The sequence below is a fragment of the Gordionus sp. m RMFG-2023 genome, chromosome 4 (genome assembly GCF_954871325.1).
Source record: "Gordionus sp. m RMFG-2023 chromosome 4, tfGorSpeb1-WG-v2, whole genome shotgun sequence".
In the NCBI taxonomy this organism is placed as follows: domain Eukaryota; kingdom Metazoa; phylum Nematomorpha; class Gordioida; order Chordodea; family Parachordodidae; genus Gordionus; species Gordionus sp. m RMFG-2023.
Window position 1 is genome coordinate 1558256 of NC_088778.1, and position 24581 is coordinate 1582836.

Genomic DNA, 24581 nt, shown 5'->3' on the forward strand with positions numbered 1-24581 from the left:
CTTTTTAAAATATATGAATGACTTAAAAAATTAACTAAAGAAATATATAATATAATATTTTTAACTGGAACATAGCGTCACTAGCGTGTGGGGGGAGGCGCAGGAAGCCCAACTAAAAATTTGAAGAACCCCTCTAAAATTTTGATTTTTTTATACCAGTAAATAAAGAGGTTTTGGATAATGTTAGCTAAAAAAAATGGTAATTTTGTAATTAATTTCAGCAAATTTTTTGAGTCCCCTTAGAAAATTGTAGTGACGCTCATGCTGTGGCGTAACCAAAGTATCTTAGTAGATTGAATAACTTATATATTAACCTTTACAGAATAACTTTTTATAAAAGTAGTTAGATAGTTTTGGAATCTTTAGAATATGGTTAGATTGTTTTTTAGAAAATTTGGAATATATAACCCATGTATCATTGTTCGGGTCTCTCCATAAATTCTTAAATTTATAAAATATTTTTCAAAGTTATGTTATGTATACATTTTAATACCCGGTCTATATTAAAATTATCATACGAAATATCTTAGATTTGGAATACAACGTAATTTCTTATTTATAAATTTGGGCGGGCCGATTAGGTCTCTGATATTTAACATTAATAATAGAAGAATGAAATTTTCCTATTGTATCATAAATAAATTATTTAAGAAAACACTTCAAAAGTCGGTGATATTTTTTATAGATAAAATATAAAACGAGATTAATAGAAGAATCTAAAACCTTTACTCATATACTATATTTGGTATATAAAACTATAATAAATGGGATAATTTCGCGTATCAATAGGATTATCATAACTCATACATTCAGGTCATTTATTTACAAATATATTGTCATGAGTGGCGTTTTATTTTATATATTATCTTAGTATATATGTTTTGGTAACTCACTTAATCACGGTGAAATTTTTAACATTATTTTTTTATATATATTTTATTTATTTATTTTTTTAAATTAAAAAAATTTTTTTTTTATTGTTTGGTATGGTAGAATGAAGTCATATTTTAATTTTAACAATTTAGCTATAAATTGTCTAATTTGGTATTTTAATAATTTGAGCGATACAATTTTAGAAAATTATAATAACTGAAAACAATATTATATAAAAGAGTATCAATTAAATTATATTTAATTTTATGGGCCATTCAATTTCAACGATTTTAAACCAACGAGGCCTAAATTAAACAAGTGCTTATTTTTAAATCTAAAAATAACTATTTAACCTTTTTCCACAAAAATTTTTTTATTCTAATAAGTTGATTAATTAATTAATATTTGATTTAATAGTCCTTACCATTTTCTTGTTTGTAATTTATGCGATACAATTTTAATAAAATTATAATAACTGAAAACAATATTATATAAAAGAGTATCAATTAAATTATATTTAATTTTATGGGCCATTCAATTTCAACGATTTTAAACCAACGAGGCCCAAATTAAACAAGTGCTTATTTTTAAATCTAAAAATAAATATTTAACCTTTTTCCACAAAATTTTTTTATTCTAATAAGTTGATTAATTATTTAATATTTGATTTAATAGTCCTTACCATTTTATTGTTTGTAATTTATGCGATACAATTTTAATAAAATTATAATAACTGAAAACAATATGATATATATATATGAGTATCAATTAAATTATATTTAATTTTATGGGTCATTCAATTTCAAAGATTTCAAACCCAATAATGCCCCAAATTAAACAAGTGCTTACTTTTAATTTATAAATCTAAAAATAACTATTTCTTCTCTGAAATATCAACCTTTTTCACAAAAAAAATTAATTCTAAAATTAATAATTTAGTATTTGATTTAATAGTCATAACTTAATAGCTTCATATAACACATCTTGTTTTAATTGTAAAATTAATGAATTATGATAAAAATTTCCACCAATGCAGATGATCATTTATTTATTATTTTATATAAAAATAATAATTATTAAAAAAAAATATCAAATTTTTCCCCGTGATTCAGTGAGTAACCTATGTTTTTATTATAAATTCATTATATTTATTTTTTTTATCACGCGCATTAATTTAATTTGTTAACATTGGCGCATTGGTTTGGTTTTGGAGACTCAAGATGAGTCATGTTTTTTTGTATTTGTAAGAATTATTTTTTATTTCTCGTATTATAACGTATAAAAAGGCCGTTTTCTTATTATTGTTTTTATTTTGAATTTAATAACATCTGTTCCATCCAAACTGTTTGCGTGATGAAAAATAATTTCTAAGCGGACATCGGCTATAAATACAACAATCAATAATAAGAATCTGATATAAGAATATGATTAGAAGTTTCTATATTCTAATAATAATATTAGGCAGTTAAACATTACCACCCGATAATACATATATATATATATAATCATTATAAAACATATCTAATTAGAATATACTAATTCGTAATATACTACCTTACATTCATACATATATTTCCATTATATCAATATTATTCTATGTATTATAAAGCAAATGTGTACAAATAATTTCTAAATTACTTATAGAAACAAATGAGTTTATTATTTAAATAATTGTTAAATATTGTCCAATTAATAGGTTAGGTATCATGAATCCGAATTTTAAACATTTTTCATGTAACAATAAAAATAGTCATATACTCTCAAACATTAATACACATATTCTTGAACATTCCCTAAAAGAAAGTGTTCACAGGATTTAAATAATTAAATTATACATGTTGACGTCAATCAATGTGCTTATTTCCGGCAACGTGTTATATTTACAACTTTTAATTATTTTTTTTTGAACGCGATCTTACCGGAAATAGACTTTATCAAGTTTGGAATACCTATCTTAAATGAATTGTATGAGTCATTCATAATTTATATATACAAAATATTTATGGAAAATCTAATATAAATTATATCAAATTTTAAAAATTGATGGAAAAATTATCTTAAAAATTCGTAGGGTACGATGGAATATCATTTCCGGTTGAATCAGATTTGTAAATTATTTTTTTAAAAAAAAAACCAAATTAATCAATTGAAAAAAATGTCGGAAAAATTATTATCGTATTCCACATATGTTTTTTTACAATCAAAAGATCAAAAAAAATATTAATCACAAATGAAGATAAGAGATTAAAAGTAAAAAATTTAAATTCGGCGCGGACTTTAATTTTTTTATCCTCCAATTACATAATTGTTATAGAATAAAGAAATTAAATGTGCATATATATATATATTTAAACCCGCTCGCCATAAGAGGCGGAGAATGTTATAGCAAACCCTCCTAAAATATTTACGAATAAAAGAGAAGGGAAAGGAAGAGAAGAGAAGAGAAGAGAAGAGAAAAATAACAAACTTTAAAATAAATGATAAATTTAAGCGATCATGTTTGGGAAATATTTAAAGTGGTCTTCAAAGTATGTAAATATTATTATTCTCAATTAACCGTTTAACGCCTATCCTTAAATGTATCGCACGCCAAACACTTCAACCTTATTTTTTTTTCATCTTGAAATCTTAAGTATAATTTGCTTGGTAATATCTTTATTTACCATTTCAAAAAAATGAAAAAAAAAATTAATTTGTTACAATATATTTATACCCGGTTTCAGGTTGCATTCGAAGTGCAAACGGATTCCGTTTTTTACATCCGTTATGATATTATATTGATTTTTCATTTTTTAAAAATATTATAAGTTTACATTATAACGGTCTATAAAAGTTTGCCGGAATCAAATAGTCAAAATGTTTTGACTACAAAATTTGCCGGATCGGTTTTTAAGACGGAAGGTATCGGAACGGACGCACTTTGAGGTTGACTTTTGACGGAACGGATGTAAAAAAACGGATGCGTCTCCACTTTGAAAGCAGCTTAAAATGTTCACTTCGATCTTAGTAACAAATATATAAAATTCCTTAAATCTCAAAACATATGATAAACTTTCAAATTTGGAATTTATTTAGAAAGGGGAGGAAGAGGTGGGAGTGGAATGATACCCATTCCAAAATACTAATATTTGACATTTCTATTATCCTGATGGAATAAAATTGATACAAAAAAATATTTTATCATTATAGGTACAGGCGACCCAACATATTCTAGAAGTAATGGATACGCTATCCGAATAAATTAGGGATAACGAGTGCAGGATACGAGTTTGAGGGGTATTACCTATAGGCAAAATGCTTGCACGAGTCGCAATGGTTGATGATGATTCTTAGGAGACGGTTTCTGTAAAGAGGCGAGGTTAGGATGATCACGTAAGGGGTCAGTAAATATTGGGTATACATGAACATGTATATCTGTAGTTGAAACTTGTAGTTGACTATCACGCGCTCGGTTTCCCAGGATTCCCCTTTTACGTACAAAAAGATGAACCACGGGAGAGAAAATACGATAGCCATTATGCTTAAACATATTGTCAGAATGGTTAAATCCTTGTTCTTAGCCTTTATAATTTCTAGTTTTGTTGAAGAACCCACCAAGAAGGAATTGTTTGTGCTTCGAGTTCCGCTGCCCATCGCTGATATAGCCGAATTTCTAGATGGGGGACTAATGCTGGGAATGATAGATATGTCTTCATTATGAACATTTCCGTAACTTGCAAAATTATTTGTCTCGTAGTCTTTGGGCAATTTAGATTTAGGTAATGAAATCCTTTCAGCATCAATATTCCTACCCTGTGGGATAGGATAGATTTTATTGTTACAACTACTGAGATGGTTGAAGTTAAATGATTCATCCGAAGTAAGGACGATGGACTTAAAATGCAGATAAATCAATAATTTATTGAACATATTTTTAAATTTATCGAATAAGGCGGATAAATTTAACCGATCATAATTATTTTTCAAAACCGGCCGTAGATCTTTGGCTACCTCATTGCGTGTAATCACGTTGCTGCGTTTTATATCGCTTGATGTTGTTAATAAGAAATCGTTTATTTTATTGATTCTTAGCTTAGACCGTTGCAAGAACATTCTCATAGTTATGGCGTTGCAAACGATTAAAATGATGCAAGGGAGGAAATCCGTTAATATTGCTTCTATTTTATCGTACACTGAGGAAAAATGGGCTAAATTGCTCAAAAAGACTATATCGTATCTAACAAATGTGCCAACAGTGACATTTAGACTCTTGTAATATGAAGGCGTACCCCTCTCTACTGAGGTTACAATATTATGTCCGTTACTTCTATTATTTCCTTTATCAGTAACGTTGGTTCTAATAACCCTGAAATAAGTTATAAAGGGGATCGGTAAAAGAAAGTTGCTTAGTAGAATGTCTAAGACGTATTTTTTGACGCGGCTTAGGGTGAAATTGGTCTTGTAGTAGAACGGGTATCTGACCGCTATCATCCTGTCCAAGGAAATGAAGGCCAGGTGGAAATTGATGAAGCCCATCAGGCTATCCTCCAAAAACCATTCTAAATGGGCGAACCAGATGCTGGAAGCGAATGTATGCGACTTCTCGAGATTCCACAGATGGTAAAGTGTCCCCGGAAGAATGACTAGGAGCACCGTTATCCCGAATACCGCTAAAACGAGAAAATAGAATGCCGATTTCTTTTCCGCTGAGCCGCGCATGCGCATTTTAGAGATAAAAACTATCAGTAGAATATTAGAAAATATTCCCATCGCTATGATGAAGCTTATGTATCTGGCAGAGGTGTAACGCAACGATTCATATTCTTCTCCGTCACCGCCATTCGATACTTTTTTAAAATAGATTCTTGATCCTTGCAAGGAAGATTCGTTTAACTCCGTCGACATTTTTTTTTTTCAAAATATATTTTTAATTTTTTTTTGAAAAATTGAATCGTTCAATTTATTTGGCTATGCTTTAAAAAAAAATTTGTTTTTATATATTATAAACCATTATAATTAATAAATTTAAAAAAATATATAAAATAACGAAATTTTTTATGTTTAATTTTTTTGCCAGAAATGGTAGTTATTATAAGTCAATTAAAATTTAATTGCCCTGATTTTTCTTCAAGTTCATCTTGTATTAACTAATATTATCAATCCTTTTCTGGGTAGGATAATTATTTGGGTTTTTATTATATATGATATACACATATAATAATTAATTACATATTTTGGCGAAAAGGTAATAATTAATTTTTTTTAAAAAAAACAATATTTTCTCCTGGGATATTCCGCTCGATGAAGGGCTCCGTCGCTTATCCAAAATCGAGCCTTCACGACGACGAATCACAGTTTTATCACCAGTTGTCAGAGTTGTTAAAAGATACTTTTTAAATGGATCTAGATACAGATACAACGTCTAAAATAATATCTAGATACAGATTATTTAATCAAAAATCTATCTAGATACAGATTATTTAATCAAAAATCTATCTAGATACAGATACCACATTTTTATATCTAGATACAGGATCTAGATACTTGTATCTAGATCCTTTAACAACTCTGCCAATTGTACCCTAGGATCCGGTTACGAGTTTCTGGAAACCGTACCCTCTAACAACCTTGATTGGTTGCTTTCCGCCGACGAGCCAAGATTTGCTATTGGACAACGGCTCAATTGCGAAATTGTTCCACCGTACCAATGTTAACATTGCGAAACCAGCGTCGATCGCCATTGTCCATTTTGTCGAGGCCGTTTTCCGCGGCACACCATACGTAATGATATCATATTAGGTGCACTCAAATCCGCAAGCTTTCATAGACTTGAACTAACCGGAATTTTTAGAAACCGATGTGTCCTTGACTTGGGTCAAAAGGTCAGCCCCTGGTTCGGGACTTCACCTGCATTGACCCAAATGCACCATCTAACTGCAACGTCGAAACCCCTAGCAGAATCTCTAGAAAAATTATCAAGTACAGTTCCATAGACCCTTCTTCCTTACTCACACCCATCGCCTGCTCCATTCGACGTTTTTTTTTAAAAAAAATTAGGCAAATGGATTCGTGAAAAAACCGATCAGCCTGAGGAATTACCTCTTCTCGCAAAAAAGACTTGCTACCACCATTTATCTCTCTAACTATCCTTCCATATCTATTCTTTCTCTATTCCCCTTCCCATTCCTGGCTTCCTACATATATTTTTTAATCCCTTATCCTTTTTCCGTAAACTCTATTTCCTAGAAATCAACTAATTTATAAGCTATTCACATTTTAATTGGCGTATTATATCAGCCGCTATTCTAATAAAGTGGCCTATGACCTCGGAAATAAAACTCAGACATGAAACACGATTTAGTAGTGTTTAGGTTAAGATTATTTATTCAAGGTTTATAATAAGATTTTCTTCGATATCATAATTTTTTAATTTTAATTTTAGTTTATTTGGTAAAAGGTAGGGGGGGGGGATTCTTATTCAAAAAAAATATCCAATCTGGGCTGCTGCACAGCTGTTTTATTTGGTAATACCCCCCTTTAAAAACAAAGACCATTGAGTGGTACCTTAAATAGGTTATCAAGTACTTAAAAAAAATATATATGATAATTATAAGAAAATTTTTTTTTTTAAATTTAAAAATGTTTGATATATATAAATAAATAATATTTTATCCAAATAATACCAATCTCGAAAAACCAAAATATTAAAAACGAATTCAATGATCAATAATTTCGATAATTCTTTTTTTTAGGTTCCTTTTTTTCCCATTCCATCACTTCCGCAATCGGCCGTAAAGTAAAATCTTAACTACTTTTGAGCATAAGCTCTGCCACAATAGACGTCTAAAGGAAGGGGATGCCAGCGATCCTGTCCTTCCACGATCCCAACCCTGAAATAGACAAAATAAAAATGAAGATAAAGGGTAAATAATTGTCAAAACATATCGTTATGCGCAATAGCTTTGGTAAAAATTAATTTAGGCCACATTTTATGGATAAAACATATTCATGTCAACTAAATACTTAATGAAAAGTAAGTTCCCTAACAATAGAGATCAAATTATCGTATGATTTTAGAAACATTTATGGTCAACCAAAAAAATTTAAGGGTAATACAAAGATCTATTAATATCCCCTGGGTGGCCTAGTGGGTTTATGATGTGTGCTTGGAAGCACAAGGTCCCAGGTTCAATCCTGGTAAGGAACATAAAAAGTTTCAGGTTTTTCTTTGATGATAAGTGTGTAAGGATATATGCTAGGAATAATTTCTCTGGGAAATGCCTCCCCGGTTACCGACAAGCTTGGACAGCCGGGTACTAGGATACGTCCAACAAACCAAAAATGAAAGATGGTCAGACCTCGTCGGCCATTCAAGGATATTAGAAGGAACCGATAAGAATACTCCGGTAGGATATCTGTCGATATTGATACTTCGGTGTGAGATCAAGATACAATGATGGCGATACTCCGGTGGAGGATACAAATGGAACACATAAGAAACTTCGGTGGGGATTATCAGAGATAAAAAGAGATAGGATAGCATGAATAAATGTGGAGAATATTGAAAGAGCTTACCACCAGAAAAGGGTGAAACTTATAGAGAAAAAAATAAATAAAAAATCTATTTGTATTCTAATCACTTTTAGTGCAGAAGATTTTTTGTTGTTGTTTAGGATCCTCAAATACGTGTTTTCTGATCATTATTTTACCTTAAAATTCCAATGGGATTGATTTCTAAGAAAATCTTTAATTACGTCATCTTCAAAGACTTTTTGCTCAAAAAATTTTTTAAAAAAAAGACGAGGGCCTTATAATGATTGGATAAACCAAAAAAAATAAACATTTTCTGGTTATAATTGATAGCCAATTAATATGCAAATCACATGATCGACTGACCACGTGGAATAATGGAACATACGAAGAAGAGGTTTCAAAAGTCCAAGTTACCCCTTTCCGCCCCCTCCCCACCCATTTTTTAAAAAAGTCGGACTTTCGGGTGGGCAGGTTATAACCCCCCTTCACCTACCCTTTTTTTTAAAAAAAAGAATAAATTAAATCGAAAAAACTGATTGTTATAATAACAATTTTGTCTTTAAATATATTCTTCGTATTTATTTGTAAATAATCGACCCGTATAAAAATATATCCGTAATCATAATTTTTTAAAATAATGAGCAAAAACTAATGCGAAACGTTATCTATTTAATGATATTCTAAATAATGACTCATTAGTCAGATGATTAACCGGAAAGGGAATGGTGCTCGGAGAGTTGGTATATGTAAGAGACTAAACTTTTTATACCCATGATATGGCGATTGATGTTGATATGTTCGTGTTGCGAATGAGCTCCATCCGAGGCGTAGGATAGGGGAATCAGTATTAAACCGTTACTTGGATCCTTCAGATATTTCGATAAGTAAAGGGCCGCTGGAACTGTACCACCGTCTCTAGTGAGATCCGGGTACCTTCCGTACACTCTTTTCAAAGCTTCTGATGCCAATTCAAAATTTTTAGACTTGTAGTTTGTTAGCCATGGGTCAAACTCGTCCTCGGTAAATATGCTGAGAGAATTGTTAGTTCTATATTCCTCGTGTAACTTTGTTACATAACTGATCACGTTTTTCTTTACCTTTCTAATATTTTGACTGGGAACGAGTCTAATCGAAAATTTACCTATAACCTTGTGCGGTATAACAGTTTTGGTGCCAGGTTCTGAAAAGGCCCCCTCGATACCGTGTATGCTTAAAGATGGCTCCCTCCATTTATGGGACAGGGCTTCTAATTTTGAGGAATGTAACAGGGGCCCCAAAGATCCCACAGATTCTTTATAGTCCTCCAAATTAAAATTGAAATTGGTGTACGCTTTGATTTCGGCTTCGGTCAAGGAATCGATATCGTCGTAGACCCCAGGAATTTTTATGCGACCGGATGTTGCGTTGCTCAACTCGGACAAGATTTCTACGAGCTCGGCCATCGATTCGTGGACGGAACCGCCGTAAACTCCCGAATGGAGATCCCGCGATGCGCTCTGAATTTGCAGGTAAAATTCGATCAATCCCCTTAGTCCATAGGTCAAACAAGGAGTTTCTGTATTGGGACAAAAATTATCGGATATCACGGCGTAATCTGTTCCTTCGAAAAATCCTTTCTCCTGCTTTAGGATCCTTCTTAACCCAAAGGATCCCGATTCTTCCGTTGTTTCCAAGAAGAATTTTATCTTCATGGGTACGCAGATGTCCAGGTCGATCAAAGCTCTAACGGCATTCATCCACGCCAGAATAGGCCCCTTGTTATCGGTTGCACCGCGCCCATAAAAGTTATCGCCAACTTCCGTCAATACGAATGGGTCCGATGTCCAACCGTCGGATTCGTGCGCCGGTACTACGTCCAAATGACCGTACACGAGGAGAGTTATGTTGTTAGATGATACAGATCCGGAGCGCGGTAAAGTGCTAAACAGGAAAGGAGGTCCGAAAGTTGGGAACAGCGATTCTCCCTTGTGGCGCAGTTTGTTAAAATGTTTGTGGAGAGTGGACTTTTTCTTCTTGTCCCGCTTAACTTTGTAATTCAAAAATTTGGCGTCGGACGTGAAGCCCATATTCCTGAATTTATTTTGAGACCATTCAACCACGCGTACGAGTTCCGGGTAATTTTTGGGAAACGCGGAAATACTCGGGAGCCTTACGGCTTCCGCTAACTCTTCAATATAATTATCTTTGTTACTATCGATGTGGTCGAATATATCTTGCAGAATTTTGTCATCTAATTTGTGGCAATCTCTGTCAAGCTGAGCCCCTCGTTCAGAATTTTCCTCCGCGCGATCTATTCCCGTAATAAAATCTTGATACATGCTCGCGAAAAAGAAAACACGTCCCAGGGAACTGAGCAACGATTTAGGTAGTAACATGTCTTCAGTTGAAAATATCTATGAATCGAAATGAAAATTAAATTTAAGTTAACTTATAATAATGGGGCAGTCCCGTTTATTTTGTTTTGTGGTCTATAATACACTTATTATAATCCTGTGCCAGCTGGCCCGGGGTTGAAAGAACTAACATTTCCTTTGATCATTAATCACCCTTACTTACGATTCAAATAAATAAGTCAATGTGACCCTAAGCCCCCCCCCCCCCTTTCCCGTCCTAAAATGACAAAAAATATAAAATGATTCGATTATAAAAACGGATAATGGTTACGCATTTCCGCCACGCCCCTAGATTTTAATTTAATGACCCCACGATACGTACTACCCCCCCCCCCCTCCCATTATCACTTAAAATGGCCCCCAGCGAGAAATCGACATCCCGATAAAAAAAAGAACCAACCTTTTAATATTTTTTTTAAATAAGAAAGAAAGAAAGAAAGAACGAAAGAAAGAAGAAAGAAAGAAATTTAATTTAATTAAAATACTAAGAAGAACAAATATATTCATTTATGATAAAGAAAGAAAGAAAGAAAAGAACTCTTTGGCTAATATTTAAAAAAACATTATCCGTAAAAGATTTTTTCTGGGAATGGAAGAGAAGGGGGTTAGTAAATACTCTAAGCGTGCTAGATTACATTTCCGGTTTAACGCTGGTTTTTAAATTTTATTGAGTCGCCACTGGGTAACGGATTTAAAATCGAGAGATTACGAATCCCCATACGACACGTTATTATTCTTTCTTTTTAAGCTATGGCCTAAATCATTTTTGAAAAAATAAAATTTATGTTTTTTTTGGACATGTTTTTATTTTTTTTTTACATTTAAAAGTTTTTCCAAAGTTTTGTGAATTTAATTTAATTTTTCGTATTTTGGACACGGCCTAAACAATTATAAGCGAAAAACGAGGCAGAAAATGAAAGAATTATATTAAAGGGCGATATTGTAATCCATTGGAATAAAATCTCTTTTTTTTTTTAAAAAAAAATAAATAAATAATTTAAATGTAACTGTATCTGTAAAAAAAATGAAACCAGTCGTGTAACTGATTTGTTGTAAAACATATGGCCGTATATTTGTACAACAACCTTTTCTTATAAATTGGTTTGACTTGCTTATTATAATTATTGCAAAAAAATCAGTGTTGGGTTCGGTTTTGAGCCGTTTTTTAAAACCGGATAACTCAGTTTTTTAAAACCGGCTAACTCAGTTTTTTTAAACCGGCTAACTCAGTTTTTTTTTAGCCAGGAAAAATTTGCTTAAGCCTCAAGACTTTGGATAATAATATATCTAGGCACCTTTTATTAATAAAAGCAAGTTAAAACAAATTGTTGTTAGAAATGTATGGGAAATGTTGTAGAAGTAGAACAAATCAAGCGTTCTACGAGGCCAGGGTCCAAAATACTTGGACCCTGGCTAAAATTGTATAAGATGGGGGAGCCTGACTATCATAGATAACTAATTATGATTTATTTTTTTTTACTTTCTACAGAGGGAATATATATTATAGAACGTAGCTTTTGAGTCCCAAGAATATTTTGATTAGAATATCTTTCACAATAAAGTTATCAACGGTTAGATATATTTATTATCCCTTATAGCTAGGATTAAAATTCTACAAATAAAAAAGTGTAAAAAAAAAAGTTATGTAAGTGAAGAACGCAAAACAAGGTATTTATTTCCATAACCTTGTTTTGTCGTCACCATTGTTTTTTTAAAAAAACCTCTTTAAAGGTAAAAACTTAAAAATAAGGTAAAGAAGAAGACAAATAACACGACAATTGTCATCTTGAGTTAATTTATTAATGATAGCGTTTTTAATTGTTATAGTCGTTTCATTAAATTACCGTGTTGGTAAACAACGCCATATTGTTATTGTGATCATTTTTGGTATTACTTACTAAATGGGGAGGGGGGGGCACTGTAGAAGATGAAAAAAAAACTCGAACCTAACCTCAGGGTTCGGGGTAAATTAGAAAATTTTTTTTCCGCTTGGGGATCGCGTTATTTTTTGAGAAATATTTTTATATATATGTCATATAATATAGGGTCGGAAAAATGTGTTCCCTTTTTGTAGGCCAAAAAAAAAGACTTGGTCTCTTGATGATTTCTAATTAGTGCTTCTACGGGGTATTCAGAGCCCATCTTTTTTTTTGCGCAGATAAGATTACCCTTAATTAGTGCGGTTAAATTGCTTGGTTAGGGTTTCAAATTAGCGTGATTTTTTGACTGGTAGACCAAATTCTTAGACCCTAGCAGCCTACCCGAGCATCAGATATAACTAAAAAAATCGGTAAAAAAAAATTGATAACAATTCATATATAATATGATCTCGAAAATTCTCTTTGCACAATCAGACACGGGTTTCATATTTCCAAGATTTTTTTTCCCATTCGGCCCGACCCGGATAGCGGATTTCTTAAAAATCGGTCACGGTTTGTAATTTTTTTTTTCCAGGGTCTTGGTCTAAAAAAAAATTTCTTCTTTTATCTTCTACGAAGAATAGAATCCTCTTGAAACATATGTAGCTCTGTGGTGGCTGCCATTGAATCCTTATCTATGAAGAAAATCTTTTTTCGGCGATATATGAAATCCCATATATATTAACTTTTTCGTATTTTTCTTATCTCCCCATTAAAAACCGGTAAGTTTTGCACCTTTAATTCCTATTGGTCGATGGTAAATCCCTTATTTCCTGTTTCCTCTCGTAATTTAGTATATTCTTTTATATAAGTAATTAGTCATTTGATGCTATCTACCAGGCAAGAAACCTAATTTGCCAATTTGGGGCAGATAAATATTGAGAGTGTATATCTTTTGTTGCACTTTTAATTGATTGGATAATCACCGAATAATTAATTTGTGGGGAAATGAGTGAATGAATGCGAAAATTTGTTTCCATGATTACAACAATTTTTTTTTTTCAAATATATTTTTATATATAAAAATGAACGATTTAAAAAATATTTCGGTTCGGGCCCGAGTTATTTTGGAAAAGAAATTTTATACGATCCGGTCCGTTAACCGACGCAGACTCAGGACCGGGCCTGCGGGTTTCGGATAGATTTGCTAATATAATAATATCGGGGCGCGTATGGACTGGGGTAAAACAAAATGTATACGTAAGAATCAGGGAGGGTTATAGCTATAAAATTATGATTTTTTTGGGGAAAAATTTTAAATTTTCAAAATCTAATATTTTGATTAATACCTTTATAGTTAATAATGAATTGCGATATGTTTATCACTTTGTATTTTACGAGAAGATGTGTGTGTGTGTGTCTAACTAAATTAAAATACTATTACATAATATATATTATTATATCTATAAATAATTTAGATAAATTCATGGGAAAAAAAAATTAATAATTACGATCCAATTCATACAATTACAATAATGCAAGATATTAAAAACAGAATTGATTCACAAAAACGGTTGTTGTAGGAAATAGAGAAGATACGTTAGAGTCCTTATTTGGCGAAAAGATCTGAATAAAGTAGGAACTAAAAATGTAATGCCAGGAAAAAATTTAAAGAGTCGGGCGGTCTTTTTGCAAAATTTTAACTGGCCGTGCCGGAAAAATTTGCTCAAAAAATTCTCAGCGGAAAGGAAGAGGGTGGGGTAGGGGCTGTACAGAAACTCTAACTAGTGATACTACCTTTTCCTAGGTATCTACCAAAATTACGAGCCTTTAATTTTTTTATTTATTCTATTCCTGCACATTGAGGGTTCTGGGAGTGGATTTACGATAAAGTAGGAGTCGGAGCAGCCATATGGTTGCTAGCAGCCAGCTTCATCATATTTTTATGATGAACATAATGTACAGTACACACACTGATTTCCCTAGAAAACTCAAAGGCACTTTTTCTTCTTAAGAGTATACCCGGTTTTTTGTTCTCTCAAAAATTGTCAATTAAATTCGTTAACTTATGACTTATGTCAGGACTTTGTTGTACCTTCTCACCTAGTGTTGTTAAACGTCACTCAGTAATCGCATCCAGAAAAAATACTACGCGAGCCCTAAAGATTTTGCTCATAGAGGGTACCAAGGTCTCGACATATGTTATCGAAATCTCGAGACCTTGGGCAATCCATTTCTTGAGTTAGCCCTTTAACAACACTACATTCACCTCCCTTCCCCCTTCTTCCATAAAGTATTACAACCTCTATAAACCTATTTTGTGTATTGTCGCAAGTTAAAGTTTAACAAAAATAATACTTAAAAAACTTCTAACTTTCTTTCTTTCTTTCTATTGTTTGACTTAATACGATGCTTTGATATAACTATCCTACGTAATATTGGAAAAAAAAACTGAACAAAATCAAGCCAATCAGACACGAGTTTCATATTTCCAAGATTTTTTTTCCCATTCGGCCCGACCTGGATAGCGGATTTCTTAAAAATCGGTCACGGTTTGTGAATTTTTTTTTCTTTCAAATTAAGATGTCTTTACCCATCAGTCAGCGAAGAACAACTTGAAAATTTTTGCGGTTCCTTACCAGGATTGAACCCGGGACCTTCGGTTTCCAAGCATACATCATCATAACCCACTTGGCTAACCACGGCTATAGACCTTTATGAGGATAGGGGGATTTAAATTTGAACAAGATTAAGAATAATGATGATATCAATTTTGAAATTGATTTAGAAAATAGTCAAATCGATCAGAAAGAAAGAAAGAAAGGAAGAAGAAAGAAAATGGATAATATATATTAATCTTAAATATAAGGCGATTGGACGAATATATTAGATTATTTTTTTAGCTATTATTTTGTTAAGGAAATTAAAACGACAAAATAAAATATTATTTAATTAACGATACTTATAAGGTTTAAGCGGAAATTATATGTATCGTGTGGTATTAGAAACCAGTTTTTGTTTCAAGATTTTCGGGTTTATAAACTTAAATATTTTTGAATAATGTATTTGTATCTTATTGATCATAGATCTAAAAAAGAACTTCTTTTTTTTAACCTCCTCTTTGAAGTGATTGGTTTCCAGAGTTTTGGATGGTTCCCATTGGCTAAAAAAATTTATGGTTATTATTCTGTTTTTTTCTAGATTTTTATCCTTTTTTTTTTTACCCAATAAAAATATCCAAGAAGGTGAATTAAATCCAAAAGATGGCTTCTACCTACAGAATATTGATCCTGTATAATCTATACATGGATTATTAAGCCCCCCCCCCCACCAAAACCTAAATAATATAATATATATATTTTTTTAAAAATAGATATAATAATAAATTAAATTTAATAATTCTCGTATTTTAATAATAATTTCATTCATTCATTCAGTCATTCTTTCTTTCTTTCTTTCTTTCTTTCTTTCTTTTTCTTTCTTTCTTTCTTTCTTTCTTTCTTTCTTTCTTTCTTTCTTTCTTTCTTTCTTTCTTTCTTTCTTTCTTTCTTTCTTTCTTTCTTTCTTTCTTTCTTTCTTTCTTTCTTTCTTTCTTTCTTTCTTTCTTTCTTTCTTTCTTTCTTTCTTTCTTTCTTTCTTTCTTTCTTTCTTTCTTTCTTTCTTTCTTTCTTTCTTTCTTTCTTTCTTTCTTTCTTTCTTTCTTTCTTTCTTTCTTTATTTTGAATAAAATCGTAATATCCATAGATATTTTATTTATTTTTTTGGTAATACCTTTAAAAACAAAGAAAATCATTATAAGTGGTGTTATTTAAATAAGGTTTTAATAATAGCTTAAAAAAAAGATACAAATATAACATCGGTAGTATATGTAATATAAAAGAAAAATAGTTTTAAAATAAAAAATCTTTTTTTTTAAAAAAAAAAATAATGTAAATATCAATCTTTTTATTTTCTATAGAATTGTCAGCCAATCATGTAAAAAAAAAAAAATTATTTCGTAGAGGAGAAAACAACCAATAATTTTAATAATAGAATATTGTATATTTATAAATGATCTATGATTACTATTCCCAAGGGTTTGCCATAACTAAGTGGTGTTAGCTCCAGAAAAATATCGTTTAAGCATCGATGTCCAAGCATTTCTGCCAGCTTTTAGTGAAAAATCTTTGAGCTTTACATAATGTTTATTTTGGTTATAATCTTAAACCGGGCCGGGCCGTTGTTTTAAATTTCGACCCTGATCGGACTTTTAAGCGACCCTAGCCGTAACTTATAATCACAACCTCCTCAAAATAAAACTACAAATACATGTGTTTTCGATTAGTGTAGGGAATAATAATTTAATTTTTTTAGGAGGAAAATGGAATATTATATTTTTAAAAATTGTATTTCCGGTTTCAGTGTTGAGCTTGAGTGTTCCCCCGAAGTTGACAACCTTCCCGCGTTCCAATATGATTATAAAAGTTTGAATGATTTTAATATGGATGTAACATTACTTACTATTTGATCTCTATTGTTTGGGAATTCACTTTTTTTACAAAGGATTTAGTTGTTGTGAATATGTTTTATAGCCACCTATTAAGGTGTGGCGTTAATTTGTTGGCCGATTATATTTGACCATTATCGATATGTTTATATACCTTTTATCTTCATTATTTTTATTAGGTCCATTTAGGGGGGGGGGGGGTTGGGAGGTGGGCAACACTGATGGCACAGATTGCGGAAGAGCTGGAATGGAAAAAAAGAGGAGGAAATATCAAATTCTCGATAATAAATTTGTTTCGAATATTTTGATTTTTTTAAAATATTTCTATTTAATTTATTCATTGGTAAATTATTTGGACAAAATATCATTTTTTAATATTATTAATTAAACATTTTTTTAAATTTAAAAATAAATTATTTTTAAATAAATAAATGGGGCATATATGTATATATTATATTTTTTTAAGCACTTCATACCTGCTTAATTCTAAACTAGTGTCGTTAAATCACCTATCCTAAAGAATTCGTTCCAATGTCTAAGTTCAGGTTGAACTTAGAGGTTTTAGACTATTTTTTAGGTTGAAAACTTTGCTAAGTTTTATTGGAATTGGCTAAAGTTCTGTCATGTAACAACATTAATGTACACTGCAGCCCTGTTTATATATGTATATATTATATTTTTTTAAGCACTTCATACCTGCTTAATTCTAAACTAGTGTCATTAAATAACCTATCCTAAAGAATTCGTTTCAATGTCTAAGTTCAGGTTGAACTTAGAGGTTTTAGACTATTTTTTAGGTTGAAAACTTTGCTAAGTTTTATTGGAATTGGCTAAAGTTCTGTGATGTAACAACACTAATATACACTGCAGCCCTGTTTATATATTATATATATATATATATATTTTGCAAAAATACTAAGCTAAATTTAAATAAAATATGCTATTGAAAAACACTATAAACTATGGACCATATCCTAACCTAAAAAAAAATACTAAATCTTATTTCCGGGTTAAAGTAATCATCGAAAAAAATCACCAAAAATATTTAGAAATATTTTTTCTTAAATTATTCCTTTAGCCAATAAAATTATTTATAAATTAATAATTATAAGAAAAATATCTAATATTCCCAATAATTTCTTAGAAAATGATTATAATTTTAACTAGTAAATAATAAAATAAATATAAAAATCTAATACAAAGTGAACTTGAAAATAGGGCAATTAAATTTTAATTGACTTATAACTGCCTTAAAAAAAATTAAACATATAAAAAAATTCTTATTTTATTTTAATATATTTTTTAATATTAATTATAATGGTTTTATAATATAACGATTTTATAGAGAATACCTTTTTTTTGGCATAATAAAATCTAATTTGAAAATGTCGGCAACGTTAAACGAGTCTTCCGCGCTGGGATTAAGGGTTAATTTTAAGAGAGTATCGGCTAGCGGCGATGAGGAGGAAGACGAATCCCTGCGTTACATCTCTACCAGATACCTGAGCTTCGTCATAACGATGGGAATACTTTCCAATACCCTATTCATAGTTTTCTTCTCTAATATGCGCCTTCGCGGTTCGGCGGAAAAGAAATCGACGTTTTATTTTCTCGTTTTAGCGTTATTCGAGATAGCGGTGCTTCTGGTCATTCTTCCGTGGATACTTTACGATCTGCTGGATTTCGAGAAGACGCGCACATTCGCCTCCAGCATCTGGTTCGCCCATTTAGAATGGTTCTTGGAGGATAGTCTAGAAGGCTTCATCAATTTTCACCTGGCTTTCATTTCCTTGGATAGGATGATAGCGGTCAGATACCCGTTCTACTACAAGACCAATTTCACTCTAAAACGGGTCAAGAAATATGTCGCGGCTATTCTACTATTCAACTTTCTTTTACCGATCCCCTATGTGACTTATTTCAGGGTTACTAGAACCAACGTTATTGATAAAGGAAATAATAGAAGTAACGGACATAATATTGTAACCTCGGTGGGGGGCGATACGCGTTCGTATAATAAGAGTCAAAATGTAACTGTTGGTGCGCTTGTTAAATACAATATCGTCTTTTTACGCAATTTAGCTCATTTTTCCATATACGATAAAATATTAGCGATATTAATGGATTTCCTCCCTTGCATCATTTTAATCGTTTGCAACGCCATAACTATCAGAATGTTCTTGCAACGTTCTAAGCTGAGAATCAATAAGATAAACGATTCCATATTAACAACAACAAGCGATATAAAACATACCACCAACACGATTAGACGGAATGAGATATCCGCCGATCTACCGCCGGTTTTAAAAAATAATTATAGTCGGTTAAATTTATCCGCCTTATTCGATAAATTTAAAAATACGTTCAATAAATTATCGACTTATTTGCATTTTAAGTCTATCGTTACTTCAGATCAATTATGTAACTTCGACCATCTCAGTAGTTGTCATAGCAATAAAGCCTATCCTACCCCGCAGCATAGAAATATCCCTGCTGAAAGAATTTCGCTGCCTAAATCTAGATTACCCGAAGACTACAGTACAAATAATTTCTCAAGCCACGGAAATGTTAATAATGAAGGCATATCTATTATTTCTAACATTAGTTCCCCATCTGTTATCAACCCATTTAGAAATTCGGTCATATCAGTGATGGCCAGCAGAACCCGGGGCTTAAACAATTCCTTATTGGTGGGTTCTTCAGCAAAATTAGAAATTATAAGGGTCAGAAACAAGGATTTAACGATTCTCACAATCTGTTTAAGCATAATGTCCGTCGTATTTTCTCTCCCCTGGATCATATTTTTATTCGTGAAGGGGCAATCCTGGGAAACCGAATTTGTGAAAGTCAAACCTAAACTTCAACTACAGATATATATGTTCATATACACCCAATACTTACTGACCCCTTACGTGATAATCCTAACCTCACCTAGTTACAGAAACCGTCTCTTAAGAATTATCGTTAACCATTGGGACTCCTGCAAGCATTTTTTCAATAGGTAATACCCCTGAAACTCGTATCCTGTATTCGTTGTTCCTAACTTATTTCGTATACCTATACCTACCCCCCCTTAATAAATTTCGCTGTGGCGGCCATATTCTCGCGGCTATAACCTTATCGAGGTTTTTAATAATAACGCCCTAAATTTCAAGCTCTCTTGAACGCTTTAGTAATTCTAATTTGGTCGATCCAGTTCTAAATCTTACACGCGGGTCATTAAGCCCCGCCCCTGTCTATCAAACACTATATATATTATTTTTTTTATAAGATGTAATAATTGATTCTTATAACAAATTCTTGCATGATCATTAAATATTTTTAGGATGAATTGTATTTAGAAATATCCTGAAGTTATCTAACCTCTAATGAAGTTCAATAAGCGGAATATTTAACCGGGGATATTATTATATAAAGAATAGCGATTTATCTTAGCGGTATTCCCAAAAGGAGAGGTGATCATTATAAACAGGAGTGAGAAATTTAAAAATATACCGCTAATTGCCAGCGTTTACATAAGCGGGAATGGGGTTGGAAGGGGTGGGGGGGGTAACGGGGGTAGGCTCGGGGTAGTAAAAATTTATCGGGTGGTCATCCATCGAATTTTTAGTTAAAATTAGGGTATATTGCTGTTTATTTTAGATCTAATTATAATAAAGGAATGATGTTGCTCGATAAAATTTTCATTTAACCTAAACTCTCACAAGGAAAAATGAATTAGAAATAAGATAACCACATGTAAATTTGTTACGAATTTTTTTTTTAAATAATATATATTAAAATTTCTACCAAACGCTGCGACACGCTATTTATAAATGGTTCGGCTCTCTCCTTTCAAAATATTCCTTTACGGGTTCGGTTATATTCAGAAATTTCTGGTTTATTTCCGGTTGGATAGGCCAATATTTTAAAGAATTTTTCTTTTTTTTAAAATCGAATTTCCAATTAGATATTTTTTATTTTTGTTTCAAAAAAAAATGACAACAAATATAATCTTATTAATTATTTATAATAATTTTCGAAATAAATTAAATGATTTAAGATTAATTTCTGATAAATTAATCTCTTTTTTTTTCAACCCCCAAATCCTATTTCCGCCTATTTTTGTTATAATTCATTTATTTGGGCGCATCACTTGGTAAATATAACGTTTCGCGATGCCGCTTTATTGTCGCGTTTTATAATAAATGAGTCATAAGGCGACTGCCGGAACACGGTTTATTTGATAGTATTCGGGAAATATGTATATCAGCTGTTTTTCTTTTTCTTTTCCTTTTTTTTTTGCTTTTCCAATATTTTTCTTAAAAAAAACAACCATCTTCGACGATGTAGGGGTAGGATTCAGGTTTCAGAAAGTCATTAGAGATTCTAGGGTTAATATACTAATCAATAGCCATTCACTTATCATAGAAGATATATTTTACCTAGAGATAGAAAGAATTTGAAAGTTTATCAAATGTTTCGATTAGTTACTAATATCGAAGCGAACATTCTTTCTTTCTTTCTTTCTTTCTTTCTTTCTTTCTTTCTTTTAGCAATTACAAAGATTAGAAAAAAAATAATGTTGCAGCGTTTTGCGCGCGATAATTTTTAAGAATACGCGTTAAATGGCATTGAGAAATGATCATATTTATATACTTTGTAATAATAAGAAATGTTTTCATATTTATTTATTAACATTATAGGATGCACTATGGTCGTTAAATTCATAATTTATTTCGGGGGATTCATGAGATAACCGACATTAATTGCAGTCTGTTCTACTAATTTGAGAAAGGATATCGCACATTTCTGTCTTCTGCTTCTCTTCTCTTCTCTTCTCTTCTCTTCTCTTCTCTTCTCTTCTCTTCTCTTCTCTTCTCTTCTCTTCTCTTCTCTTCTCTTCTCTTCTCTCTCTCTCTTCTCTTCTCTTCTCTTCTCTTCTCTTCTCTTCTCTTCTCTTCTCTTCTCTTCTTCTTCTCTTCTCTTCTCTTCTCTCTCTCTTCTCTTCTCTTCTTCTTCTCTTCTCTTCTCTTCTCTTCTCTTCTCTTCTCTTCTCTTCTCTTCTCTTCTCTTCTCTTCTTTTTAAAATCCTTATCTTAACTTTGGATGATTTTTTTTGATCTTTTGAATTGGGTAATTTCTGAAAAATTGTTTTTAAATAGGAAAAATTTAGGGAAAAAAATCTTGAGAAGTAGAAATCAATATTAACTTCATTATACAATTTCTCCATCATGTTTTTTTTCAATTGATTAATTTGTATTTAATTTAATTATTTAATTATTTATTTAATTATTTATTTATTCATTTAATTATTCAATTATTTAAATTTTCGGACAGTTATTGAACAAAAAAACTAATAGGAAATAAATATATAATTTTAGTTATATACACCCTTATAAAACCCAAAATTTCTTTTTTAAAAAAAAATTACAGGAATGTGAACCCCCGGGTTCAGGAAATTTAAAATTGTTCGGTTTGGCATTCTGAAACCGCAGAACAAACGAAAACCGCTTTTAGGACAACTCTTTAAACCAGGGGTAAAATGGACCTGGGGCAGGTTCGGACTCCTCTTATGAAATAAAATTTCTGTTAAATGAAATTTAAAATTCTCGAACCCTTGAAAAATTAAAAAAAAAATTCGCCTTCATTATATATTTTGGGGAAATTTTAGGCTACACATTTACTACAAACCAGGTTATTTCTACGAACTCCGCCCCCGCCCCCAACACGCCAAGCCACTGACAACTTTACCCCCCGCGGTTAATTTTTACCGCCTTCTTCGGAATTATTTTATCGCCCCCCCCCTTCCTTCGACGACAATTCCTTTTTGACCCCCCCTAAATTTTTTTTACTTAAGGTATATACACTTACCACTTGAAAATCTCCATAATGAAATATGGAATAAAATTTATGTAAACATGACTTACTTGGGCATTTAACGTGCATTTGATCTCCATCATGCTACGATAAAATATAAGGTTAGGTTGTTAAATGCTAATGTAATAATATAATAATATAAATTTTATTTCACATTTCATATAATTTAGGGGGGGGTTGCAATAATCTAAAATATTAACCCCCCTGCCCCCCCAAGATACATTGAGAATTTTATAAAACCATCGCATCATAGAATATAATTCCTTAAGGATCATACTGATAATCTTGGGTTTGACTCTGACTCCAACATGCGATTAGTATCTTAGTGGAAAAAAAATATTCTTGAAAATGTGTGCAGATCCATTTAGTTCAAGGAATCAATACTAGGCTAAGCTAGAGCCAAGTTTGCATATTATTATTTTATAAACGTATTAAAATCGATAATTATATTAATAACCTTAATTAATAAATTTAATTAATAAAATATTTTTTTTAAAAAAAAATGAAACCATTTAATTTGAAAAAAAAAAAAAACTAAACTTCAAAAAAAAAATTAACATAATTCGATTTGGTTTCTCACAGGAAATAGAAATTATTTGAAAAACCGGAAGCAGAAATTATTTGCAAAATGGTGACGAAAAAAGATTTCTTCTCACATGAATCAGAGGATAATTTGACAATCCCCATGGATATCAATGTAGATGAAGATCAACAATTGAACTATACTTTCACCCGATATCTTAGCGTTATCATTGCGTTCGGAATAATCGGTTATATTGTGCTGATAGTTTTGGTTTGGAAGATGGGATCCAAAAATTCCATAGAAGGTAAGACAAGATTTTATTTCCTCGTGTTAGCCATATCCGGCATACTATTACTGCTGGTTCTTCTTCCGTGGATAGTTTACGGTTCATTGGATATCAATAGATCTAATTCGTTGGCATCTAGTATATGGTTCGCCTATTTTGAGTGGTTCCTGGAAGATTTTCTGGTAGGATTCCTCAATTATCACTTAGCTCTGATGTCTTTGGATAGGATGATGGCGATCATGCACCCTTTCTATTACATGTCCCATTTTAAATCGAAGCAGATCAAAAATTACGTATTTGGAATCCTAATATTTAGCCTACTTCTGGCGGTTCCCTATTTAACCTATTTCAGGATTATCAGAATCTTTGACACAGAAAATAATATTACACAAAATATGGTCATCCCAGTGGATGGTGATATCTTTTCCAATTATACCGATAATGTTCAAAATGGCACTTTCAGTTGGTTTCGCTACAGTAGTTTACAAAGCAGAACCCAAAGAATTAAATACTCTATAGTTTTCTACGAAGGTTTAGTTAGATTCACGTTGGTATACGATAAATTAGAGGCCTTTTTAAGTGATCTGCTACCTTCCCTGATTCTAATTATCTGTAATATCTTCACTATTCACGCATTTCTACGCCGATCTAAACTGAGAACCAACAAAGTAAACAATTCATTTTCAGCAATGTGCGACAGAAAACGTATCAGCTCGATTACTAACATTGGGATATCCAGAAATTTATGCGATCCAAAGAACAGTTATAATCAGTTCAGCAACAACTATTT

The 24581-nt window shown here is 31.5% G+C and overlaps 1 protein-coding gene across 1 annotated transcript; it reads right to left on the reverse strand.

Annotated features, from left to right (window-relative positions):
• Positions 1-9092: 9092 nt before the first annotated feature.
• LOC135928150 (cytosolic non-specific dipeptidase-like) lies at positions 9093-10760 on the reverse strand. Its single transcript, XM_065464517.1, has one exon. The coding sequence runs from the start codon at positions 10758-10760 to the stop codon at positions 9093-9095; it is 1668 nt and encodes a 555-aa protein (XP_065320589.1).
• Positions 10761-24581: the final 13821 nt, after the last annotated feature.